The 27,682-nt window shown below is 43.0% G+C and overlaps 1 protein-coding gene across 4 annotated transcripts in view; it reads right to left on the bottom strand.

Moving 5' to 3' along the window:
- The window catches only part of CTCF (CCCTC-binding factor), a 2,058,695-nt gene that overhangs the window by 1,660,868 nt on the left and 370,145 nt on the right, over window positions 1-27,682 (bottom strand). For all 4 annotated transcript variants that reach the window (XM_044081452.1, XM_044081454.1, XM_044081451.1 and 1 more), the window contains exon 3: window positions 9,034-9,055. Coding sequence is in view for 1 of the 4 variants with exons in the window: in XM_044081454.1 (XP_043937389.1) it covers window positions 9,034-9,036 (3 nt within the window). In the remaining 3 variants the exon portion in view is untranslated. The remainder of the gene's footprint in view (window positions 1-9,033; window positions 9,056-27,682) is intronic.

Raw genomic sequence — 27,682 nt, forward strand, 5'->3', positions numbered from 1 at the left:
CTTCTACTTATCACACCATCGTGGGGCGCTCTATTCAGATTTGCGGAGTCTCTGAGCTTATGTTACATTGAAAGGTTTTTATGACCAGGTAGACTATTAGTAGCTCTTTTTGATTTATATGCAATTTCCCCTGTTAAGAACAAATGCACTGCACTTTCAGGGAACCTTAGTGGGCCCCAAAGCTATGTCTGAACAGTCTGTGGTATGGTCTTGTCTACTTCTGGTAAAGAGAAAGTCACCTTAGAGTTCCCCTGTACGGTTGTCCTTCCACCATAGGAGTTCCTTTTCCTGGCATGGAAGGAGATGCACTAGGGTTTCCAAGGGTTAAGAAAGCTGCTCCTAAACATCTTTCAGGAACCACAGTACAGTGCCTCGTGTAACCAAGTGAGAACACGAGAATGCAGGATGTCATGCACCCCAATAACATCAAGAATTCTCTGCAGTGATAAGTTGCTTTGAAAGCAGACTAGTTAGCTTGTCAAGAAAGTAATCTTTTTTGGGGGGAAGGAAGGCTTTCTGTTTTAACTGAATCTATGAGGGCTCCCTGAAAGAGGACAAGTTTGAGATTTTTGAAAATTTAAAAGGTGGGACATTCGGAAAACAGTCTCCTATGACCTGAAAGGCATAAGGGTCTTTTCATGGGGACCTTCCCTGAATGAGGCAGTCATCTGAGTAGGGAGAAATACAAACCACCAGAATTCTGACTTATACTATCAGAGGAGTTAGACATGCGAAAAAAATGGAAGCATTAGATAGCCCAAATGGTAAGGCAGAAAACTGGAAATGAGAGACTGTAGCTATAAATATTTGGTATTTTCTGAGACTGTCTGCTAAGGGGACAAGTGTTTTGGGCCTACAGTGAACATGAAGGCATCTTGGAAGATCGTGGGCAGTAGTTTTTTTTTTTTTTTTTTTTTTTTTTTTTTTTTTTTTTAAACAATGTAAGCGTTTTGAGATGTTTGGGAACTTGCTTAGCTTTGAGAGGTCCAAGATCAGCCTGTCCTCTCCTTTTTTGGAACTAGAAAATTCTTTCAGTAGCAGCCTTCTCTCTCTTGTCCTGAGAGGAAAAGCTGGATTAATCCTTGGTGAAGTAGTTCACGGACGGAAGGCAAAAGGCTTTTTTCTTGCTCTTCTGGCAGTTTTGGAATGCCCGAGAAAGGGGGAAGCAATTCCCTGATTAACTGTAGTACCCCTTCCTCCAAGATGCTGCAAAACCATTTTTCCCTGGTGATGGTTTTTCATTGGGTTAGAAAGGTGAGGGATTTTACTGCCAGAGGCTTGGAGGGGAGTGGTAGAAGGGTATGGGAGACTGGGGTGGAAAATGCTCACAAATGGTGTAGGCACCGGATGGGGTCTATGGAGCTCACCTCTCTGTACAATTGTTCTGGCTGCCATCTTTTGGAATGCCTGGGTCTTACAACAGGTATGCCTCTTCTTGTCTAAAGTGGAAACGTCCATGGTATAGGATAGTTTCTAATCTAATGTACCTTGAAGTAGGACACAGTTAAAAACTTGTTCAGCTGGAGGAGCAAAAAAAAAATATATATATATATCTTTATCGAATGGTGCATCCAGTAGTTCAGCCTTTCCCAGAAGTACTGAGCCATGCATGTCTGCAAATGACAGAACCTATGGCAGATGCTTTGCATGAAGCATCTAAGGTGCCACCGCCACATTTTACAGTGCGCCTGAATATACACAAAGCTTCTCTGGCTGTATCCTGTATTCCTTTATATAAGGTTCTATTAGCAATACTCCCATCTTGGCTAGAATTCTGTTTTGCAAAAATTAAAGATATTTCAGCATATGGACTTGACAATTCAGAGCTCTAACTTCCAGTGTGGCAGCGGTATATAAACTTTCTTCCAATATCTGTCTAATTATCTATTTTCCCTGTAATTAGTAAAATGATGTCTGGTTGGTCACTTAGGAACACATTTTGGGGATTCAGTATAGACCACAGAAGGGACAGCCTTTGGGTTTTTCTAAAGGTGCTTGTGAGATTTTAGAACTCTGTAAAACCTGTCTGGTATTCTATGAGAGGGGTAAGATAATCAGGGTGCAAAGTAGGGTCCTGAAAGACATCAACCAATACAACGAACAGGAAGCCCAGTGGTCTCGGTGAAAGAAAACTTAGCAGTTCTCTGCAGTGGGTCTGATACTGTTAGAACTGATTACTTTCCCAAAGGAAAGCCTCTTTCAGTCCATGCAGGGGTGTTCCCAAAGGAAAGGTCCTGAGGGTGGTAGCAGAGTCTGAATAAATTTGTAGTGGCAGGCGCCTTGAGTAGAAAGTACAGTTGTGTACACCTACCATAAATGTAGATGTTAGAGTGTCTTCACTGTTGTAGTCATGACTGTAGGGTTCTCCCCTGCCGGCAGTCAGTCCTCGGTCAGCCAGAATCCCAAAGTCTGGGTCTGGCGTCGGCTGTTCAACCATGCTCTCTGACGTCAGAGCGCCAGGAGTACAAAGCAGACGCCATCTTCTCCAGTTTTTCTTGCCCCAGATGTCCCAAAATGAAAAAGGTCCCATAACCTTTGCAAATACACCTCAGAAGAATGGTGAAATAAGGAACTACACAAAAGTAAAAATAAGAGGGGACAGGAGGGAGGGAAACCCAGACTGCAACAGTGAAGACACTCTAACATCTACATTTATGGTAGGTGTACACAACTGTACTATGTTCATAGTGTTTCCCTGTTGCAGTCATGACTGTAGGGTAGAATCCCAAAGCTGAAAGAAAGGGAGGTGGTCATAAAGAAGAAGGGGCGGCTAAAAGGCACTGCAAGACTGCGGAGGCAAAGCCTGCCCTAGACTTAGAGTAGAGAGGTAGATTGTAGTGCTTAGAAAAAGTATGCACTGAACTCCAAGTTGCAGCTTCCAAAATGTCTTTGGTAGGAACTCCCCTGAGGAAGGCCGCAGAAGTGGCAGCAGCTCTGGTGGAATGAGTCCGTATACTCCCTGGGATTTGCTTTCCATGGTGTGAATAACAAAATCTGATTCCATGAGCAATCCATTTAGAAATGGTCTGTTTTGAAATGGCTTTACCTTGGGAACTTGAAGTATAAGAAAAACAATTGTTCTGATTTTCTGATGTCCTTGGTTCTGTCCAGGTAAAAACATAGATGTCTGTGTACATCCAAGGAATGTAAGATCCTTTCCCCTTTATTTTGAGGAGTGGGGAAAAAGGTTGGCAAGTAGATAGTTTGATTTAAAGCCACTTTGGAAATCACCTTAGGCATGAAGGTAGGATTAGTCCTCAGATACCCTGTCTTGATGAAAAATAATATAAGGTTCCACAGCCATAAGAGCTTGCAACTCTGAAACTCTCCTGGCAGAGGTTAGGGCTAACAAGATACCTGTCTTCCAAGATAAAAACTTGATGTCAGAAGAGGCAGCAGGCTCAAACGGAGGCAAGGTTAGTTTTTCCAAAACATAGTTGAGATCCCAAGCAGGAATGGGAGGAGATCTAGGAGGTCTTAAGTTCTTAGCTCCTCTGAGAAACTGTCTCATGAACTGGTGGGAAAAGATGGGAGGGTCTGTATTATAATGAGCAGAAATAGCAGAGGCATGTATCTTAATGGAAGAGAAAGAGAGACCCTTATGTAAGAGATCTGTCAAGTAAAGTAAAATTAAGGTAATGTTAGGAAGAAGAGGATCAGAATCCTGAGCCTGCATCCAGGAACAAAATATTTTCCATTTTCCTGCATAAGATTTTCTAGTGCTAGGACGTCTCGCTTCTAAAATGATATCCATAACCTGCTTTGGTAAGAAAGAAGAAATCAAAGGCCCTGGATTAACCAGGCCGCCAGGCTAAGAGTTCTGACATGAGAGTGTAGAACCTGACCCTGATGTTGGGACAGAAGGTTCGGAGACTGAGGTAAAACCCAAGGGGGCTCCAGACATAGGTTTTTTAGAGTTGGATACCAAAACTGCCAAGGCCAATTTGGAGCCAGCAAGATTATCATCTTGGGCTTGTCCCGTTTTATCTTCAATAAGACCCGTGGAAGAAGAGGAAGAGGTGGAAAGGCATATCCCGAGAGGTTCCTCCAACTGAATGACAGGGCATCCACTTTCCAAGCTTCTCTGTGGAAAGTCCTGGTGCAAAAATTCTGTAGTTGATGATTGAGATGGGATGCAAAGAGGTCTATGTGAGGACATCCCCAGACTGCTGTTATCATCCTAAACATTTTGGTGTCCAGCATCCACTCGTGTGGATCCGAAAGGTTTCTGCTCAGACTGTCTGCCAGGAAGTTTTGTTTGCCTGGTAGAAACTGAGCTTGAAGATCCAGATTGCAAGCTTGAGCTGTGTTCCATAGATCCATGGCTAGTCTGCAAAGGGGGTAAGAATGAGATCCCCCTTGCTTGTTTATGTACCACATAACTGTGGTGTTGTCTGAGCGTATTAGTAGTTGTCCAGGTTGTAAAAGATTCCTGAAGGCCAATAGAGCTTTCTGAATGGCTAACATTTCCTTTAAATTGATATGCAGGTGCTGCTGATCCTTTGTCCAAAGGCCCTGCAGACAGTTGCCCTGAAAATGGGCTCCCCAAGCATAATCAGAGGCGTCCGTGGTTAGAATCCGAGTGGCAGGAGGCAGACGGAAGGGTTTCCCTTTGTTTAGAGCACATGCCCTGGAACACCAAAGAAATTCCTTTTGAAGGCAAGGAAGGACGGAGATCAGTATGTCTAAACTGTGGCAATGCTGAGACCATACACTTTTTAGGTACCACTGTATTTTCCTCATGTGTAGTCTTGCAAATGGTATGAGAAAGATGCAGGAGGCCATGTAACCCAAAGCCTGCAGGAATTTCCTTGCAGATAGTTGAGTTAAAGTTGCCAAGGTTTTGAAAGTTGAAGCCAGCTGTAATTGTTTTTCGGATGTCCGAAATGCCATCTGGGTTGTGGTGTTTAGAAGAGCACCCAGTAAAGTTATCTGTTGTGATGGAGTCAAATTTGACTTTTTTATGTTTACAGAGAATCCCAGGAACTTGAGGAGGCTTTGTACAAACTCTAGATGCTGGAGTAAGACATCCTTGCTGTCTGCCTGAATTAGATAATCGTCCAGATAAGGGTAAATTTGAATTCCCTTGAGTCTGCAGTAAGCTACTACTGGAGCCAGGCATTTGGTGAAGACCCTGGGCGCAGTAAACAATCCAAAGGGCAGTGCAGAGAATTGAAAGTACCTCGATCCGGCCTTGCACCGGAGGTATTTTCTGCGATCCTGCCTGATGGGAATGTGTAAATATGCCTCATTTAGATCCAAAGTAACCATCCATGCATCTTTGGACAGCATTGGAAGTAGCTGCTGTAGAGTAAGCATCTTGAATTTTGGAATCTCTAGAAAGGTGTTCAAGACCGACAGATCCAGAATGGGTCTCCATGAGTTTACCTTCCTGGGGACTAGAAAGAGCCTTGAGTAAAAACCTTTTCCCATCTCTGAAAGTGGAACCAGTTCTATGGCATTCATAGCCAAAAGAGCTTCCACCTGGTTTAAGGCCTCCGTCCATTGATGTTTTGGAAGGTCTGGCCATCCGCTTGGCCTTGGCAAGATATGAAAATGGAATTTGTAACCTCTTAAAACCACATCCAAAACCAACTTGTCTTGGGTTATTTGAGTCCAATTTTGATAAAAAAAGAGAGTTTTCCTCCGAGGGGGGCTTCCAGGCAAGAAGTTCCTGTAGCCCAACAGAGGGAGTCATTGAGTTTGTTTCCTTTGAGTTTGTGACCTGTCCTCTCCTCCCCTAGGGGTGGAAGCAGTCCACTGTCTTGGTCTATAAGAAGCTTGTGTTTGAGGCCTTCCTCTGGAGTGTCTATATCTACCCCTCTGAGGCCTGTCTGAAGTGGGAAAGGACCAATTTTTTGAAGGCCAATTCCTGCTAAATCTAGGTGGCTGTACTTGTAAGAAATCTTTAACTCTTTGCATGGATTTCGTCTTATCCTCCATCTTTTTAATCACCTCTTCAGCTTTTGATCCAAACAAAACATTATGCTGAACAGGAGCATCCAATAATTTAGCCTTTACTTGTTCAGGCAAATTTTGTTCCTTTAGCTATGCATGCCTTCCAATGACTGTGCCGGAGGCAGCAGCCCTACAAGAAGCCTCCAAGGCATCAAATCCACAGTGTAAACCATGCTTCCCAACTTGTTCAGTGGCATGCAATAAGTCATGCAATTCCTTATCTGCACAGGCAGAAATGGAAGTAAGCTTTTGTTTTAAAACAGACAAGAGAAACTGCTGGTATTTCAGCATATGAAACTGACAGTTTAAAGCCCTAATGGACAAAGTAGCAGAAGCGTACACTTTTTTGCCCCATCTTTCTAAGGATCGAGAATCCTTTTCAGTAGGAATGGGATTTTTGGCAGAAGCGGCCTTAACTCCCTTAGGACCCTGAGAAATGGTTTCAGGGTCAGCAGAAGGGTTCTTGTATAAAAACTGGTGGGAATCAGGGACCCTGTAATATCTATCAGGCTTAACAGGAGCAGGAGGAAAAGAGTCAGGAGTTAAGTTAGCCTCCGAAAAGGCATCATCCACAATATCCAAAACAGGAGGAACAGCCAGGAGTCTATGTTGGGGAAGAAGAAAATCCCTCAGTCTTTTCTTAGATTCCAAACACTCCTGTCCTTCCCAGTGGAAATGTTCCCTCATTTCATGCAAAGTTTCCCCAAAAGAGAAATCCTCAGGGGGAGAAGCTGAAGGAATGGATTCCTCAGCATCAGAATCCTCATAAGGAGGGAAAGAATATTCCTGGTCAGAAGAAGAAACTGAGGAAACAGAAGCCTGATCAGAGGAATCATAATAAACATCCTGCCTTGGCCTTTTATCTGGAAGGGGATGTGAACCCCTAATCATAGTAAGTAAATCCTCCGCCATCTTGAGTAACTGTTTCTGTGACTTGGGAGCCGGTTCAGAAGAGGTCTGTGTTGCAGTCTTTGATTTAGGAGTCTTTGCCTTTGTCTTTGGCTTTGCCTTTATTAGAAGCTGAGTAGGCCTGAAAACCCCTTCGGAAGCCGGTACCTGCACAGCGGCTTCGGACCCATCCGAAGGAGCATTGTCCGAAGGTCCTGCAATAGAAATATTTAAAGGCCTGGTTGGCTCCTCGTGAGAGTCTGTTTCGGCCATCGGTTCTGAAATGGCAGACGACAGGGGCTGCAAAAGCGCCTCACCGACGACGGCCGAACCTGAAGCTGGCTCCGCTTGTGCGCTATCATCAGATTTGGACCTCGGAGGCCTGTCTTTATCCTTGCGACGTTTGTGAACTCCGGTAGCCGGAACCATATCCGACGACATTTTGTAGTTAAAGTGCCTACCGAAGTAATGAAAAGCAAAATCGTACCTTCGCTTAATTGTACGTTGATTGAATCTAGCACAAAACTGACAACTAGCTACGTCGTGGTCAGGGCCTAAGCAAGGAATACAGTAAGAATGAAAATCCTTATGAGGTATTTGCTTCCCACAGGAAATACAATTATTAACTTTTTCTGACATCGGAGTGGAGCAAGAAAAAAAGTTTCCCCAACGGGGTACTTAGCTTTGAGTGGAGAAGAAAAATCTTCGGACTGAAGTTTCAGAAAAAATAGTCAGGAGTCAGCCGACCGGCACTTGCGAACTGCTATCACCGCACGGCAAGAAAGACTGGAGAAGATGGCGTCGACTGTCAGCTTCGTACTCCTGGCGCTCCGACGTCAGGGAGCATGGTTGAACACCTGACGCCGGACCCAGATTTTGGGATTCTGGCCGACCGAGGACTGCCTGCTGGCAGGGGAGAACCCTACAGTCATGACTGCAACAGTGAAACACGATGAACTTCTCATCATCTTCTTAGCTAAAATAACCATACTCCTCCAGAAAAGCGAACTCGCTGCTCCTTTTGGATGGAGAGGCTACAGCAGTGGAAATATGGCAGGGCTCTCCTCATTTCATGAGCACCATGAACTACTGTACTATTTTTAAGAGTTTTGGGTTTCAGCCTGAAAGGAAGTGGTTGGAGGCAGAGGAAAAGAAAAAAGTGGCTCCCTTTTGTTTGTCTCCATTTTAAGAGCGTGACCTGAGGTTGCGGTTATCCAACCTCTACTTCAGTTAGAGTTTCATTAGTACAGGTAGACAGACATCTCCCTCAAGGCTCGTGACACAGACATCAGAAACAGACACCTGCTCACCGACCTCAGATCCTGACCATGTCCTCTAGTAACATCTACAAGTAGGCCAGAAAACATGGTGGCCACCAGATGGGGATGGGACTAGGAATCACTTGACCAAAGGTCTGCAAATTCACCTCACCTGTGTCAGTCAACTTACAGACTTCTGCTGGAGCTTTTTCAAACATCAGGGTCCTTAGTCTTTCTGCCTGCTGCTTCGTAATAATGCTAGCAAATGCCAGACTTTGGGGTGGCCCAGTAGTACCAGTGGATTGCCATGCCCCTTGGGGAAACTAAAAAGGAAGACCCCATATGGGCAGCTAATACCTCAGCCAAATGTTTTAGGGTTTTCGCACAGAATTTTGCACAGTCATGACAGTTAAGACGTGTTCTGCTGAGGCCCAAAGAAAAACAGATAAAACAAGGGAAAATATGTATATAGAATTTGCTTCCCACACTTCAAGCAACTATTGACTTTCTTGAACATTGAATTAATACGGAAAACTACCCAATGAGGTACATATCTGACTGGAAGAGCAGATTCTCTGGAAGAAAAAAAAAGCCAACCAATGGACTAAGAGCAATATGAATACACGTGACGCCCATGAGACTGTACTGCTAGAAAGAGCTGAAGATGGCACCAAGGGAAGCCCTTAACACCCTGATGCCCAGATGTCCACTGGTTGGACATTCACCTGCTAGGGATGATACAAAGACTCTAAATCAGGCAAGTCAAGGGGCTTCTGCATGGCAGGAAGACTGAAAAATCAGTACTGCAAAACTAAGAATATCTTTTTAAAGAGAGAGAGAGAAAAAATAAAACTAATAAAATTAGTGAGTGCTGGACATACTTCCATATTAAAACATAATTTCAAGAAAATTATACTTTAAAGCTTACCATCGTACTGCACTTTCTTCCCCTGCAAGACAAAGAAAAGAAGGTTTAAGGCATCTACTCCGAATCAACTGTTAAATGACGAACTTCACTCAAACCAAAATTAAGCAACAGCAAAACTCACACAGAATTAAACTACTTTAATATAGAAATGTGGGTAAATGATATTAGATGACTTTCCACAATGATAAACATTGTGCAAATATCAAGCGGCAATATTACTAAAGTTAGTGAAACCTGTAAATTTTTTAAAGAAGTTACACACTTTTCATAAAGACAGATCTGGAAGACCAGGTCTACCCTCCTGTAACACAAAATTAATACCGCGTGTAGTAGATGCGATCAACATGTCTGTCAGCTGTCAAGCTGCTAATAAACCTCACCATTCCAAACATCAGTATGATGTTTACGCTCCATATCTGAATTCAGCCACAAATACGAGAAGAAAAAACAAAAAACACATGTATGTTGGGGGGGGGGGGGTTGCAAGTTTGCATCCAAGTACAGTTGTGTAAGAACTTGCCATAAAGAATAGTTAAGTAAAGTCTCACCATAACCATAGCGGTCCCTCTCTTCCATGTTGCAGTATTCTTATTGTGGGATTTCTCGCTTCAGGCGACCAGACATCGGCTCCTATACAAAAGCTTAAGCCTGGTTGCTGTACGCAAGTGGGACCTCACATGTAGGGCCATAAACCAGGGACCTTAAATGTGCCATCTGCACGCACAGATCTCAAAACTTGAAGGCTAGACAGTCTGAGGAATAAGTGACTGTCAGCTAGAAGTGTCGTATGCTGGCTAGTTGCTCTTGTTGAAGGATAGAACATCCTAATAGCTAGGTTAGTAGCCCAAAAGCAATGCACGGGGAAGCTGAGAGGGATGGAATACTACAACATGGAAAAGAAAGACATCTATGGTTATGGTAAGACTTTATACAACTAATCTATGCCCTTCTATTCCTATGTTGCAGTATTCTTACAGTGGGACAGTACCACAGCTATTTAGATGGAAAAGTGGTGGAAGCGGCAGATTCCAGAAACCCTTCCAAGACTGTTCTAGCAAAGCCTGCCCTAGCTGTGGAGACTTGATCTAATTTGTAGTGTTTGGTGAAGGTATGGATAGTGGACCAGGAGGGAGCTTCTAAAATGGAAGCTGTGTCCAGCCCTTTGAGGAAGGCTTTGGAAGTAGCCATACCTCTGGTGGAGTGAGCGCTCAACCCCATGGGGTAAAGATTTGCCAAGGTGCGAGTAGCAAAATGAAATGGATTTTCTGATCCAACATGAAATAGTTTGTTTGGAAACTGCTTGCCCACAGCCCCTGGGGTGGAAGGAGACAAAAAAGTTGATCAGATTTTCTGAAGGGCTTAGATTTGTCTAGGCATAATCTAAGTTGTCTATGTACAGCCAGGGAATGGAGAATCCTCTCACTCTTGTTAGTTGGAGAGGGAAAGGAGGTAGGCAGGTGAATAGATTGATTTAAGGACAGCTCATTTACCACTTTAGGGATAAAGGAAGGGTTAGTGCGCACGGTCACCCTGTCCTTATGGAAAACTGTGTAGGGTGGGCAGGCTATGAGAGCCGTTAACTCTGACACTCTCCTACCAGAAGTGATAGCCACCAACGGTGCAGTTTTCCATGTACATAGCTGTAAAGCAGCACTGTTCGCCGGTTCAAAAGTGGGAACAGTTAAATTTTTCCAGTACAAAGTTTCGATCCCAGAGCAGTGGGAAGGGTTTTCTAGATGGTTTGATGTGCAAGTCCCCTCTTGGAAAAAGTTTTAACATCTAGCCTGGATAGTAATGGTAGCTCTAGAGGCAGGCAGGCAGATATGGCTGAAAGGTGTATTTTCACTGAGGAGTATGAAAGGCCATCCTTAATGAGTTCACACACATATGCAAGGACTAGGGAAGGGTCAGCCTCGACTGGGGTCCTTGTCCTTACGTAGACCCCATTTTGAGAATCTCTCCTATTTAGAGAAGTATGATTTTCTAGTAACAACTTTCCTGGACTCCTTCAGGACTGTAAGCAAGTCCTCTGAATAGTGGTGTCTGAACGGGATCAGAAGTTTATCACCCAGAGGGTTAGTGCTAACATGTGTAGGTGAGGATGGATTAGGGTTCCCTTTTGTTGTATGAAAAGGTCCACCTGGTGGGGTGACTTGTGGTGACTGTCCTTGGCTAGTGAGTGAAGTAGGGGGAAAGTACAGTTGTGTACACTTACCCTAAATGTAGATGTTAGAGTGCATTCACTGTTGCAGTCATTACATTTGGGTAATCCTGCTGGCAGGCTGCCCTCAATCGGCCTGAATTCCAAAGTCTTGGGTCCTGCGTCGGTTGCTGTCGCCCCCTCCCTGACGTCAGGTCGTCAGGGGTATAAAAGATACATCCGACGCAATTTTCTTCAGTTTTTCTTGCCCCAGATGTCAGGTGCCCACAAAAGGGTAGGCTAGTTATATATGCAAGACATACATGCACCAAAATAAACTTTACCTTCATCTACAAGCAAACACACCACATAGGTTGTATAGATCAGAGAAGTAAAGATAAGTTCCAGCAGAAATAAGGGGGATGGCGGGTGGGTAACCTGGACTGCAACAGTGAATACACTTGAACATCTACATTTATGGTAAGTGTAAACAACTGTACTATGTTCTTCGTGTTTCACTGTTGCAGTCAATACATTTGGGTAGAATCCCAAAGCTATGGTTGGGGGGCTGGATCTAAACATTAGGAGAGGCTATGAGGCCTTGCAGGACTGCAGTGGCAAAGCCTGCTCTGGATTTAGAGTAAAGTGGCAGACTAATGTTTTGTAAAGGTGTGCACTGAACTCCAAGTAGCAGCCTCTAAAATGACTTTGGTTGGTACTCCCCTGAGAAAGGCTGCAGAAGTGGCTGCAGCTCTGGTTGAATGTGGCCTAATGCCCTTAGGCACTGGCTTGCCATGCTGAGAGAGGCAGAAACGAATGCAGTGACCTATCCACTTTGAAAATGTCTGCTTGTAGATGGCCTTTTCCTTGGGATCCTGCAGCATATGCCACTAGTAATTGTTCTGTTTTTCTGAAAACTTTAGTTTTGTCCAAATAGAATCTAAGTTGTCTGTGCACATCCAAAGAATGCAGAATTTTCTCCCCCTTGTTCTGTGGTTTTGGATAAAAAGTTGGCAAATGAATAGTTTGGTTTAGGGCTATACGGGACACCACCTTAAGCATAAATGTAAGGTTTGTCCTCGGAGAGACCGTCTGGATAAAAAATTATAAAAGGTTCCACAGCCATGAGAGCCAGTAGCTCTGACACTTGTCTTGTAGAAGTTATTGCTAGGAGCAGAGCGGTTTTCCAAGATAAAAACTTTATATCCACAGTTGCAGCTGGCTCAAAAGGAGGTAGAGTGAGTTTTTCCAAGACATAATTGAGGTCCCATGCAGGTATTGGTGATCTCCTTGGAGGCCTTACATTTTTGGCTCCTCTGAGGTACTGCCTTAATAAAGGATGAGAAAAGAGTGGTGGCTCTGTATTGTAATGAGCCGAAATGGCAGAGGCATGAATTTTAATTGATGAAAAAAATAGGCCTTTGTCCAGCATCTCAGTTAAGTATTGCAAAATCTGAGGAATATTTGGTACAGCTGTGTCGGTTCCTTGAGCTTGGTTCCAAGCACAAAATCTCTTCCATTATCCAGCATAGGATTTTCTAGTACTAGGCCTTCTAGCTTCCAAAATGACATCCATCATAACTTTACTGAGAGGTTTGCTTTTTATTGCTACAATATCTGCCATACTGCCAGGTGTAGAGTCCCGAGTTGGCTGTGCAGAATCCGATTGTTTTGTTGGGACAGTAGATGACGTATTTGAGGTAAGGTCCAGGCTGGGCATTGAGACAAGTTCCTAAAGATCGGATACCAGTACTGGCGGGGCCAGTCTGGGGCAATCCAAATCATTTCTGGTTTTACCAGTCTCACCTTTAGGAGTACCTTGGGGAGGAGAGGCAGTGGAGGAAAGGCATATACTGATAGGTTTTTCCAATTGAAAGATAAGGCGTCCACTTTCCATGCTTGTCTGTGATAAGTCTTTGTGCAGTATCTTTTTAGTTGATAGTTGTGAGGGGAAGTAAATTGATCTATGTCCGGGCGTCCCCATTTCTTTGTTACCATGCTGAAGACCTGTGGATCCAGGTGCCACTCGTGGGGGTCAATGAGGTTTCTGCTTAGTTCGTCTGCCAGAGTATTGTCCTTTTCTGGCAGAAATTATGCCTGCTGATGAACTTGGTAAGTCAATGCTGTGTCCTATAAAGCCATGGCTAGTCTGCAAATGGGGAAAGAATGTGTGCCCCCCTGCTTGTTTAGGCACCATATGACCGTGGTACTGTCCGTCTATCAGTAGTTGTCCCGGATGAATTACGTCCTTGAAGGCTGTCAGGGCATTTTGAACAGCTAGCATCTCTATTTGATTGATACGTAGATGCATTTGCTTTGTGGACCAGGTGCCATGAATGCCTCTTCCTGCCATGTGGGCCCCCCAGGCATAATCTGATGCATCCGTTGCTAGGTTCTGCCTGGCTGGGGGTAGTGAGAATGGCTGTCCCTTGTTTTGGTGACAAGCCTTTGCCCATCGAAACTCCTGTTGCAGGCAGGTGATGAGAGTAATCATTGTTTCCAGGCTGTGGCAATGTTGTGTCCAGACACTTTTTAGGTACCATTGAAGTTTCCTCATTTGCAGTCTTGCATATGGAATTAGTAGGATGCAGGATGCCATGAAGCCCAAAGCCTGCATAATTTTTCTTGCAGATAACTGGGCCTTTCTCATTTACTTGAAATAGGTAGTCAGTTGCCTTTGTTTGTCTGGTGTGAGATAAGCAAAAAGAACACCAAACCTTGAGTCCTGGAATTTCTCAAAAAGCCTTTAATGTTCAAAACCATGACCAAACGAACAGGACAATATACTTCACGAAACGAATACTAAGCGCTTTCACCCACACACAGGGGGCATCATCAGAGTACAATATATGTTACAAAGTCATCCCTTTATATAGTGCATTCAAAATAAATTAACTAACAATTAATCAATTAACTTAATCAAACTTGCAATGCATATGTTCCTTGTCTTAAAGGAAAAATACAATTATAAAAAAAAATAAAATGAATTATTGTTTTAAACTCAAATTGTATATTTGAAAATTGTTTATAATAACATCAATTCACTTTCAAATACAATATTTAAAAATATTCACATAAAATATAAAATCAAAATAATTTAAATGTGAGATATAATGTCAAATATTATAGGTAAGACCTAAAAAAGTGTGTTGAATAGAATGAATTTAAATACAATAATGTAATAAAAAATATTAAATACACTTTGAATTTGCAATATAAAATATATAATATATAAAATGTGTATTAAACATGAATAGTATAAATATGTTTATAAAAAAGAGTAACTTGTAATAAATAATATGGTTATATATTTATTAATGTGAATAATTATAAACTATGTATAATAGATATAAATTAGCATTGATATAAAATAGTATGATAAAATTTGTTTCTGGAAATATGTAAATATGATGAATGTTGATCTAAAATTACATGAATAAATCCTTCAAATTAAAAATAAAAATTAAAATTGTACACATATAAAACTAGATTCATATAAATTGTGATCTTAATTTTAGAATGCTGGACATGGCCACATGTTCATTAAGACCAGGCCATTTACAGGCATTAAGCCTGAGTTGCTATAAACATTCTTTGGCTTCTAGCAGTGTTTTGTCATCTCCACCTTTATGTATATTAAGTGGTATCTTGTCTATGACAAAAAACAAAAATCTTTTAATATTACCACAAGTTGTAGTGTGGTTGAATAACATGTTTGTAGGTATATGCCTTTTAATGTCGCTAAGATGTTCTGTGACACGTACTTTTAATTTTCTAATGGTTTTCCCCTATATAAAAGGCTTCACATGCTGTGCATTTTGCGGCATAAACAACCATACGGGAATTGCAGTTACAGTGACCAGGACATTTTAAAGTTTTTCCATAATTGTGTATAGAAATGTATGGACCATCATAAATAAATCTACACATGTGGCATGTGCCACATTTGCTCATCTTAGAGTGTCTCTGGTAATTACTGTTAGAATTATTTTCAAATACATTTTTCAACTTTTTGCCTTTACTATATGTAAATTTAGGTACCACTCCTAGAATCCCACAAAGTTCCTCATTTGTGTCTACAGTACTAGCCCATAATTCTTGGATGCAATCAACAATCTCTTGTGTTCTGTTGTTAAAAGGAATTATAAACCTATCATTACTGAAAGTAGGAATATGTGGAATAATTCCTTCTGATGTTTCATAATTGATAGGTTTATATTTAGTCAACCTCATAACTGTCACATCTTTACTAATGTTGACAACTAAATCATGAGGATATCCTCTATCTAAAAACATGTTAATAAGTGAATCCAGTTCATATTTAAACATTCGATTACCACTTGTTAATCTGGACAGTCTCACCATCTGGCCTTTGACCAAATTCTTTTTTTGGTGAAATGGATGACAACTGTCGAAGTGTAGGAACGAGTTCGAATATGTTTTTTTCCTAAATATAGTTGATTCAATTTTATTATTCACAATTGTAAGTTTAATGTCCAGGAATTCCACATTGTCACAAATGTGACTAGTAAATTTTAGAAAACTAGTAGATTCTCCTAAAAAGATAATAAATTCATTAAAATCTTCCTCGTTTCCCCCCCAAAAAATTAAAATATCATCCAAGTAACGCAAATACAATGAAATCTTGTTCCAAAATCTACTAGTAAAAACACAGTCAGATTCCCATTGTGATAAAACTAAATTTGCATAAATGGGGGCACATCTTGCCCCCATACCAACACCTTTTTTCTGTATATAGTAGTTGTGGTTAAAATACACAAAATTGTTTTCTAAAACTAGTTCAAGCATACTGGTAAGCAAACGGTTGTCAGAAGAATTAGTTCTATTGTATTTATTAAGACAATCTTCAAACATCTGCATCCCTATGTCATGTGGGATAATGGAGAAGAGACTGACCACATCTATTGTGGCCATAAAGAATTTGGACTTAAAATCAAAAATTTTTGAAAATTCTCTGACCAATTCTAAACAGTGCCAAGAGTCTCTCAAAATATGTGGTATACTTTTCATAATCTCTTTACTTTTGAAGTCTACATATGCTGCTAATGCTTCAGTTTTTGAACCTTTTGCAGAGACAATGGGTCTAAAAGGGGGGTGGTGTATGCCTTTGTGAATTTTTTCTGGTGTGAGATAAGCCATCTGGGCAGTTGTATTTAAGCTTGCACCCAGGAATATTATCTCTTAAGAGGGTACTAGTTTTGATTTCTTTTCGCTGACTGTGTACCCTAGGCATGTTAAAAGTCTTTTAACAAATGCCAGATGCTGTAGTAGTATGTCCTTGTTCTCTGCTTGAATGAGGCAGTCATCCAAGAAAGGATATATTTGTATTCCTCTTTACCTGCAGTAAGCAATTACTGGTGCCAGGCACTTTGAGAAGACCCTGGGCGCAGTAGATAAGCCAAAGGGCAGTGCAAGAGAATTGGTAATGCTTTGAATCAACCTTGAATCTGAGGTAACTTCTGCATGATTGTCTGATTGGGACATGCAGCTAAGCCTCTTTTAGGTCTAAAGTAACAAGCCAAACCATTCTGCCCACCATGGGCAGAAGCTGCTGCAAGGTTAACATCTTGAATTTTTGTATATCCAGGAAAGTGTTTAGAGTAGATAGGACCAGTATTGGTCTCCATACTTTGTCCTTTCTAGGTACCAAGAACAGTCTTGAGTAAAATCCTTGTCCCTGCTCTTGCTGTGGCACTTGTTGAATAGCCCTCATGTTCATGAGGGATGAGACTTGTTTTTGAGCCTCTGCCCATTGATTTTTTTGGCAGGTCTGGCCAACCGTTTGCCCTTGGGAGGATATGGAAGTGAAACTGGTAACCTTGTGACACTGTCTAGAACCCATTTGTCCTGGGTTATAATGTGCCAATTTTGAGAAAAAAGTGCTATTTTTCCCCCTAAAGGTGCTGCCAGTAGATAAGTGCTTGGTGCAGGCAGGGGGAAGTCATTGGGTCCGTTTCCTGTATGGTTGTGATTTGTCTTCTCCACTTTTGGAGGTAGAAGCGCCCCATTGCTTAGACCTGTATGAACCTTGCAGCTGGGATCTGCCTCTAGGGCGTCTGTATCTGCCCCTTTGAGGTCTGTCTGACACTGGAAAGGACCAATTCTTTCTAGGCCAGTGTCTGCTAAACCTAGGTGGCTGTACTGGTAAAAATATTTGACCGTTTGCATAGATTTAGCTTTGTCCTCCATTTTCTTTAACGCCTCTTTTGTCTCAACACCAAACAAGGTATCATGCTGTAATGGTGCATCTAATAATTTAGCTTTGACATGATCAGGCAGATTTTGTTCCTTTAACAAAGCGTGCCTCCTAATTACAGAACATGTAACAGCAGCCCTGCAGGAGGCCTCCAGAGAATCAAAACCACATTGCAAAGTACACTTTCCAACTTGTTCAGCTGCATGCAATAAATCCTGCATTTCTTTGTTTTTTGCACATTCAGAATTTACCAACATTTTCTGCTTAAGCAGCGTCATGACATATTGCTGATATTTGAGCACAGGAAAAGTACAGTTTTGTACCTACCATAAATGTAGATGTTCGAGGATCTACATTGCTGCAGTCATAACCTGTGGGTAGTCCGCTGTCCTCGATTGGCCCGAATACCAAAGAGCTGGGCTGGCGTCGGTCATTGTCGCCTGGAGCTGACGTCAGTACGTAGTAGTACTTAAGCGCATGACCAACGCCATATCCTCAGTCTTTCTTGCCCCAGATGTCAGAAGGCCTAAGAATGAAAGAAGGCCAGAGCCAAAATAGTAAACACCCAACCACAAACCATAGAGGGGAAGGAGGGAGGGATAATTGGACTGCAGCAATGTAGATCCTAAAACATCTACATTTATGGTAGGTACAAAACTGTACTATGTTCTTCGTCTCACAATGCTGCAGTCATAACCTGTGGGTAGAATCCCAAAGCAAAGGAAAAAGGGAGGCTGGCAAACTAAATAGCACTAGGAGCTGCTAACATGCCCTGTAAAACTGCAGTGGCAAACCCAGCCCTGGACTTGGAATAAAGAGGGAGATGGTAATGCTTAGTAAAAGTGTGAACTGAACTCCAAGTAGCTGCCTCCAAAATATCCTTAGTAGCTACCCCCCTCAAAAAAGCAGTAGATGTGGCAGTAGCCCTAGTAGAATGAGGCCTGATCCCAGCAGGAACATCCTTCCCATGATGAGAATAACAAAAGGCAATACATTGACCAATCCACTTAGAAATAGTCTGCTTTGAAACAGCCTTCCCTTGTGAACCCAAAGCAAAAGAAACAAATAACTGTTGACTCTGTCTGAACTCTTTAGTTCTGCTCAAATAATAACGTAACTGTCTGTGGATATCCAAAGAATGCAAGACTTTTTCCCCCTTATTTTGGGGATCAGCATAAAACGTAGGCAAATGAATAGACTGGTTCAAAGCCACATTAGAAATCACTTTAGGCATAAAAGTAGGGTTAGTTCGCAAAGAAACTCTATCCTTATGGAATATCAAAAAGGGTTCAACTGCCATGAGTGCCTGCAATTCAGATACCCTCCTAGCAGAAGTAATGGCCAACAAAAAAGAAGTCTTCCAAGACAAAAACTTCAATTCAGACAAAGCTGCAGGTTCAAAAGGAGGTAAAGTAAGCTTCTCCAACACAAAATTGAGATCCCAGGAAGGAGTGGGAGCTCTACGTGGGGGTCTTATATTCTTTGCCCCTCTAAGAAATTGTTTGAACAAAGGGTGAGAAAATAAAGGAGGGTCACAATCATAGTGAGCAGAAATGGCTGCAGCATGAACCTTCACAGAAGAGAATGACAAACCCTTGTCCAGTAATTCAGTAAGATACTGCAGTGCAAAACTCAAAACAGGCACTGAAACATCAAAGCCCTTTGCTGTGCTCCAAAGAAAAAATCTCTTCCATTTATCAGCATAAACTTTTCTAGTACTAGGCCGCCTGGCTTCCAAAATGACATCTAAAACCTGTTGTGGAAACTGAGACTCCACCGGCTTCATTACAGGATACGCCAGGCTGTTAGATGCAGGGACTGCACCCGAACATTGAGAAAATGATTGTTTGACTGTGACAACAAATGAGGAACCTGTGGCAAAGGCCAAAAAGGCTCCTGAATTAAACTCCTCAGTAGAGGATACCAATGTTGACGAGGCCAATCTGGAGCTATTAGAATCATGCAAGGCTTGTCCCTCCTGGCTTTCAAGAGTACTTTGGGAAGAACAGGCAGAGGGTGAAAAGCATAAACGTGAAGGTTGTTCCAACTGAAAGATAGAGCATCCACTTTCCAAGCATTTGGGTGGAACAACTTTGTGCAAAATGTTGGCAGTTGGAAATTCAGAGGAGAAGCGAACCGATCTATGTCTGGAGTTCCCCAAGCCACGGTCAACTGTTTGAATACCTGAGAGTCCAGTTTCCACTCGTGGGGATCCACAATTTGCCTGCTCAATACATCTGCTAGGGAGTTCTGTGCTCCTGGCAGAAACCGTGCTTGAAGATTGATGTGCAAACTCAGAGCAGTCTCCCACAAAATCATTGCTTGTCTGCAAAGAGGGTAGGAATGGGTTCCCCCCTGCTTGTTGATGTACCACATGACTGTTGTGTTGTCTGTTTGAATCAACACCTGTCCCGGCTGAAGTAGGTCCTTGAAGGCTGTCAAGGCAAATTGGACTGCTAACATCTCCTTCATGTTGATATGCAAATGTAGTAGTTTGGGAGGCCACGTGTCTTGTATCCATTTTCCATTGAAGTGTGCTCCCCAAGCCAAGTCCGAGGCATCCGTCGTTAGTATCTGACTCGCCTCTGGTCGGATCACAAAGAGTCCCTTGTTTAGGTGACATTCCTAAGCCCACCACAAGAATTCCTTCTGGATGCAAGGTATAATCCGAATAACAGTGTCCAAACCGTGGCAGTGTTGAGTCCACACACTTTTGCGATACCATTGTATCTTCCTCATATGCAGTTTGGCATTGGGAAGTACTAGAATGCAAGATGCCATGAACCCCAAGGCTTGAAGGACTGTCCTTGCAGTCAGCCTGGACATTACTGATAACTGTTGGAAGTACAGATGAAGAGATCTTTGTTTGTCCGGGGTCAGAAATGCCATCTGAGAAGCTGTATTCAGTCTCACACCCAGAAAGCACATGTCCTGAGAGGGTACTAGACTGGACTTTATTTCGTTCACAGAATACCCTAGGCACCTTAAAACTGCCATTACATACTGGAGATGTTGTAGTAACTTGTCCTTGTTTTGAGCAAGAATCAGGCAATCGTCCAGATAAGGATAAATTTGTATTCCTCTCTGTCTGAGGAAGGCAATCACAGGAGCCAGAATTTTGTGAATACCCTGGGCGCAGTAGATAAACCAAAGGGCAATGCAGAGAACTGATAATGAGAAGTACCAGCCCGGAATCTCCTGCAGCTGGTTATGATAGGGATGTGAAGATAGGCTTCTTTGAGATCCAGGGTTACCATCCAGTGATCTTTGCCTAGCATAGGCAGAAGTTGTTGTAAAGTTAACATCTTGAACTTTGGGATGTCTAGGTAGGTATTGAGAATGGACAAATCCAGAATTGGCCTCCAAGTGTTTCCTTTCTTTGGCACTAGGAAAAGGCGGGAATAAAAACCTAGGCCTACTTCTGACGGAGGGACCACCTGAATTGCCCCCATCTGCAAAAGTAAAGAAATTTGCTCCTGAGCCTCCATCCTTTGCTGAGGAGGCACATCCGGCATGCCTTTGAAAGGAGGAAAGGTGTGAAAATAAAACTTGTACCCTTGATTTATTATATCCAACACCCATTTGTCCTTGGAGACCAAATGCCAGTTTTGCTTGAAAAGTCCCAACTTTCCTCCTAGAGGAGCTGCCAGTAAAAGAAGGGTCTGGCAGCGGAAGATACATGTCATTGGGTCTGTTTACGAAAGGGCTGACCCCTGCCCTCACCAGAAGACTGTGCAGGAGAACTCCAAGTCCTAGGTCTGAAAGAACCCTGAGTGTGGGCTCTGCCTCTACCACGTCTAGACCTGCCCTTAGACTGATAATCCGAAGAAGGAAAAGACCATCCTCTAGCAGGCCAATTCCTACTAAACTTAGGGGGCTGCACCTGCATAAAATCATTGACCGCCTGCATAGACTTAGCCTTATCTTCCATCTTTTTCAAAACGGATTCCACAGGAGGATCAAAAAGTACTTCCGATTGAAGAGGAGCATCCAAAATCCGAGCCTTAACATGCTGACAAATTTTGATCCTTAAGCCAGGCATGTCTACGAATAACTGAACCTGTAGCAGCCACCCTGGATGTAGCCTGAAGAGCATCGAAATCACACTGTAAAGAATGCTTGCCAACTTGATCTGATGCATGAACTAACTCCTGGAGTTCCTTACACTCTATACCCTCAGACAAAGCATCCACCTTAGATTTCAATTGACCCAACAAAAAGTTCTGATACTTCAGCATATGAAATTGGCAATTCAACGCCCTTATAGCTAATGTAGATGAGGTGCATACTTTTTTCCCCCACCTATCTAAAGCTCTAGAATCTTTATCCAAAGGAACAGGATTCTTAACCACAGAAGCCCTAATACCCTTCGGACCTTGAATAATAGTTTCCGGATCAGCTCTAGGACTTTTGTACAAATACTTATGAGCTTCTGGAACTCTATAATATCTGTCTGGCTTAATAGGGGCAGGAGGCAAAGAATCAGGATTAAGGGAAGATTCAGAAAAAACATCCTGAACAACATCTAAGACAGGAGGAATAGCCAAGGGCCTATGCTGTGGTAGAAACAAAAATTCCCTAAGCCTCTTCCGAGAATCTGAAAAATCCTGGCCTTCCCACTTAAAATGTTCCCTCATGGAATGTAAAGTCTCAGAAAAAGAAAAATCCTCTGGAGGAGAAGCAGAAGGACAGGAATCCTCTGCATCCGAGTCTGAATAAGAAGGGAAATCCTGAATTTCCTCAGCTGAGGAATCAGAGTAGTCAGAGGAATGATCCATCCCCTCTAAATCTGCCTCCACCCTAGGCCTTTTCTCTGGGGGGGGGCATAGAACCCCTGATCAAAGTAATCAAGTCCTCCACCATTTTCAACATATGTTTTTTAGGAACAGGGGCTGAAGAGCTAGAACCATGACCAGGGCTAACAAGACAAGGTTTGGCCTTAGCATGGCCTTTAGTCACTGAAGTAGAAGGCCTAATAACCTTCTGTAAGGATGGAACTACAGACACCCGAGAAGCACCCTCAGCTGGGCCTAAATCCGGAGAGGCCAACTCCTGCAAAAGTAAAGGTTCCCCCTGGGATTCAGCCGAACCCTCAGCAGGATCCACAGATTCAACCGGAGGCTCCTGTGAACCGGCGTCCGCAACGGACGACTCATCCGGTTTACACTTCACAGATTTGTCCCTACGCTTTTTAGCGGTAGCGGGCGTCGGAGGATCCGACGGCATGTTATAATTACACCGTTTACCAAACACAAGCCTGGCACAGTCTAATCTCCTTTTAATGGTGCGCTTATTAAATCTAGCACAAAAGCGACACTCGACCACGTCGTGCTCAGGCCCCAAGCAAGGAATACAGAAAGAGTGATAATCCCACTGATGTATATGTTTCCCACAAGAAATGCAATTATTAACTTTTTCTGACATCCGGAAACTGAGGCAAGAAAAAGACAAAGATTTCCCCAACGGGGTACTTAGCCCAACTTGGTCTTCGGTCTGAAACTCAAAAAAAGACAATTTCAGAACGCCGAACGGCACTCACAAACGCTGCTTCTGCTTCGGACCATGCAGCAAGAAAGACTGAGGATATGGCGTCGGTCATGCGCTTAAGTACTACTACGTACTGACGTCAGCTCCAGGCGACAATGACAGACGCCAGCCCAGCTCTTTGGTATTCGGGCCGATCGAGGACAGCGGACTACCCGCAGGTTATGTCTGCAGCAATGTGAGACGAAGAACATCTGGCAATTTAAGGCCCTTACAGCCAAGGTAGCAGATGTGTATAAATCTTTTTTTCCCCATCTATCCAATGCCCTAGAAACTCTGTCAGAGGGGGTAGGGTTTTTGCAGTGGAAACCTTATCCCCTTTGGGACCCTGAGAAATAGATTCTGGGTCTGCAGCAGAGTGTTTCTGAAAAGGAATTTATGAGAGTCAGTAAGCCTGTAGTATCGGTCAGGCTTAACAGGAGCTGGAGGTAAGGAGTCAGGGGTCAGACTAGACTCTGAAAACACATCTACAATGTCAAACATAGGTGGAATAGCTAAAGGCCTGTGTTGAGGTAGTAGAAGAAAGTCCCTGAGCCTCTTTTTAGATTCTGAAAAGTCTTGGCGCTCCCAGTGGAAATGCTCCCTCATCGTATGCAAGGTTTCCCCAAAGGAATAGTCCTCAGGAGGAGAAGCTGAAGGAATAGATTCTTCAGCATCAGAATCCTCATATAGGGGGGAAGAGAATACTCCTGATCAGAAGAGGACTCAAGAGGAAATGGAAACCTGATCTAAAAATTCATAGTCTGTCTCTTGCCTAAGCCTCTTGGAGGGGGATAGGAACCCCTGATCAAGGTAATCAAGTCTTCGGCATTCTGAGCATCTGTTTGGGCATGGAGGCATGTCCATGTGGCTGGTGAACTTGTTTCTTTACCTTTAAAGGTGCTTTAGTCTTTGCCTTTGATGCTGAAGTCGGTTTAATGTATAATTGTTTAGGTCTGAATACACCCTCAGAAGCAGATGCCTGCTCAGCGGCTCCAGGCCATTCTGAGGGAAAAGTCTCAGAGGCTCCAATACCTTGAGTTTCCAGCGGTCTGACAGACTCCACGTAGGAGTCGGCAGCGGCCTGGGACTCTAAAGTACCGGGCGTCATGGGCTGCGTAAGTGCCTCACGGAGAACCGGCGAGTGGCTTAGGAGAAGCTCCATTGTCGGTTTTGGACCTCCGTTGCCTGTCTTTCTTTTTCTTTGCTCTTTTTGTGAACTCCGGTAGTCGGATGGCTATCCGAAGACATGGTATAATTAAATCTGCAGCCAAAGTAGCTTAATGCAAAATCGTACCGACGCTTAATAGTGTGTTGGTTAAATCTAGCACAAAACAGACAACTTGAAACGTCGTGGTCAGGGCCTAGGCAAGGCATACAGTAAGAGAGAGAGTCCTTATGAGGTATTTGCTTCCCATATGAAATACAAATTAACTTTTTCTGACATTGGTCTGGAGCAAGAAAAAAAGTTTCCCCAATGGGGTACTCTGCTTTTAATGAAGACTTCGGATCTGAAACTCTAACACGAAAATCTCAGGAGTTGGCCGACTGGCACTTGCGAACTGCTTCTGCTTCGGGCACAGAGCGGAAAGAAAGACTGAAGAAAATGGTGTCGGATGCATCTTTTATACCCCTGACGTCAGGGAAGGGGTGATAGCAACCAACGCAAGACTCAACACTTTGGAATTCACGTTGACTGAGGGCAACCTGCCAGCAGGATTACCCAAATGCAATGACTGCAACAGTGAAACATGAAGAACATCCATTGTTGCCTTGGCCTGAAGGGGACATCAACAAGATTTTTCGTTTGTCCTTCCTGATTTTCAGTAGGACCTTGTGGATTAGAGGGAAGGGGGGGCATAAAGAAATAATCCCTTCCAAGGAATGCTCAAGGCATATACTCTCCAGGCTAGTGGGAGTGATCTTTGGTGAAGAATTTGGTCAACTGTCTGTTCTAGGGGGAGGCAAACAGATGCACTTGAGAAATGCCCCACTGGTGGACAATGTCTACAAAGGTTTCCCTGTACAGCATCCACTCATGCTGTAGGGAAAATATTTTACTGAGAAGATCTGCCTGTGTGTTGTCCTGAGAGGGTATGTATGTAGGTTGTGCCTAGAGGCGATGTCCCAGATTTCTAGAGTTATTCTGCAAAGGAGGTAGGGCTTTGGTTCCTCCTTGTTTGTTGAGATACCACACAACTGTGGTGTTCTCTGTGAATATTAAGGGACCCAGATGGAGGGTGGGAAGAAAAGCACCGAGGGCAAGGAGAAAGTACAGCTGTGTACACTTACCATAACTGTAGACGTTTGAGTGTATTCACTGTTGCAGTCATCACATTTGGGTTATCTGCTTGCAACAGCCCTCATTCGGACTGATTATAAAAGTCTTGGGTCCTGCATCAGTTCCTGTCTCTTCTTCTGTGACGTCAGTTCATCAGGGGTATAAAACATGCTGCCGACACCATTACATCAGTTTTTCTTGCCCCAGATGTCAGGTGCCCCCTTAATGGGAAGAAATAAAACATATTATATATATATATATATATACATATATATATATATATATATATACATATACACATGTATATATATACATATATACATACATATATATATATACATACATATATATATATATATATATATATATATATATATATATATATATATATATATATATATATATACACACGCATACATATACAAGGATATACCTCCAGTAAAAAAGCAAATAGACCAAAAAGCTTTTAAGCACATTAAAGGAGAGTAATGGTATAGCCAAAGTAATCATGGGGCTGGAGGGAGGGTAACCAGGACTGCAACAGTGAATACACTCGAACATCTACATTTATGATAAGTGTACACAACTGTACTATGTTCTTCGTGTTTCACTGTTCCGGTCATTACATTTGGGTAGATTCCCAAAGCTAAGTATGGCAGGAGGAATTTAAATAGCATTAGAAGCAGCTATAACACACTAAGACAGCAGTGGCAAAGCCAGCTCTGGATTTAGAGAAAATTGGCAAATGTAATGGTCGGTGAAGGTATGTACAAAACTCCAGGTAGCAGCTTCTAGGATGTCCCTGGTATGAACACCTCTGAGAAAGGCTGTAAAGGCAGATGCAGCCCTGGTTGAATGGGGTCTGATCCCCTGTGGGATAGGTTTTCCATGGTGCCTACAGCAGAAATGAATGCAATGGCCTATCCATTTAGAAATGGTTTGCTTTGGGATAGCCTTCCCCTCTGCCCTGCAACAAATAACACCAGCAGTTCAGACTTCCTTTGAGGTTTAGTCCTGTCCAAGTAAAATCCAAGTTGTCTGTGCACATCTAAGGAGTGCAGTATCCGTTCCCCTTTGTTCTGTGGATTAGGAAAAGAAGGTTGGCAAATGAATGGACTGATTTTGAGCCACACTGGATACCACCTTGGGCATGAAGGAGGGATTGGTCCTGAGGGACACACTGTCCGCATGAGAGATGATAAAGGGCTCCACTGCGATAAGGGTCTGTAATTCAGATACCCTTCTTGCTGAAGTGATTGCTAAAAGAAAGGCTGTTTTCCAAGAAAGGAATTTTAAATCTGCACTAGCAGCTGGCTGGAAAGGAGGAAGAGTGAGTTTCTCCAATACAAAGCTAAGGTCCCAGGCTGGAGTTGGGGCTCTCCTGGGTGGTCTTAAATTTTTGACCTGTCTGAGAAACTGCCTGAGCAGTGGATGAGAGAAGAGGGGGGGGTTCTGAGTTATGAGATAAAATGGCTGAGGAGTGAATTTTGATGGAGGAAAAAAAAAATTCCTTGTGAAGCATCTCAGTTAAGTATTGTAAAATCTGAGGTAAATTGGGAGCTGCTGTGCTCATCCCTTGAGATTGGTTCCAGGCACAGAATCTTTTCCATTTTTCAGCATAAGATTTTCTAGTACTAGGCCTTCTTGCCTATAAAATGATATCTATTGCTGCTTTATTGTGGGATGGTAAGGGAGAGATTAGGTAATTAGCCAGGCTGCTAGGTTCAGGGTTTGAATCGGAGGGTGCAGAATCTGGTTCTCCTGCTGAGACAACAGGGTAGGGGTCATGGGGCCAACAGTGGCACGTGCAAGGGGGGGGGGGGGGGGCAGTGTTGGCATGCCCAGTCGGGTGCAATCAATATTGTCCTTAGTTTGTCTTATTTGATCTTTAGCAGTACTTTGGAGAGGAAAGGCAGAGGAGGAAAGACAGACTGATAGGTTTTTCCATTTGAAGGAGATGACATCCACTTTCCAAGCTTGTTTGTGGGGAGTCATTGTGCAAAATCTGCCCAAATGGTACTCCTGGGGGGAACAGGTCTATATCTGGGCTCCCCCATTTGTCTGTCAACATGTTAAAAATCTTTGGTTCCAGTTTCCACTAGAGTGGGTCCATGAGGCTTCTGCTTAGTTAGTCTGCAAGTGTAATTAGTTTTCCTGGCAGGAATTGAGCTTGTAGATGCACGTAGTAGCTCAAGACTGTGTTCCACAATGCCATGGCTAGTCTGCAGAGGGGGTAAGAATGGGTACCCCCCTGCTTCTTTATGTACCACATAACAGTGGTGTTGTTAGTCTTTACCATTAATTGCCCTGGAAGAATGTGGTCCTTGAAGGCTGTCAGAGCATTCTGTACGGCTAACATTTCTTTTAAACTGATATGCAGGTGCATTTGACTTGGATTCCATTTGCCCTAAATGCACTTCTCTGCCAGGTGAGCCCTCCATGCATAGTCTGATGTGTCTGTTGTTAGGGTTTCGGCGGCAGGAGGTAG

The sequence above is a fragment of the Protopterus annectens genome, chromosome 8.part0 (assembly GCF_019279795.1).
Source record: "Protopterus annectens isolate FY-2018-M chromosome 8.part0, PAN1.0, whole genome shotgun sequence".
Taxonomy (NCBI): Eukaryota; Metazoa; Chordata; order Ceratodontiformes; family Protopteridae; genus Protopterus; species Protopterus annectens.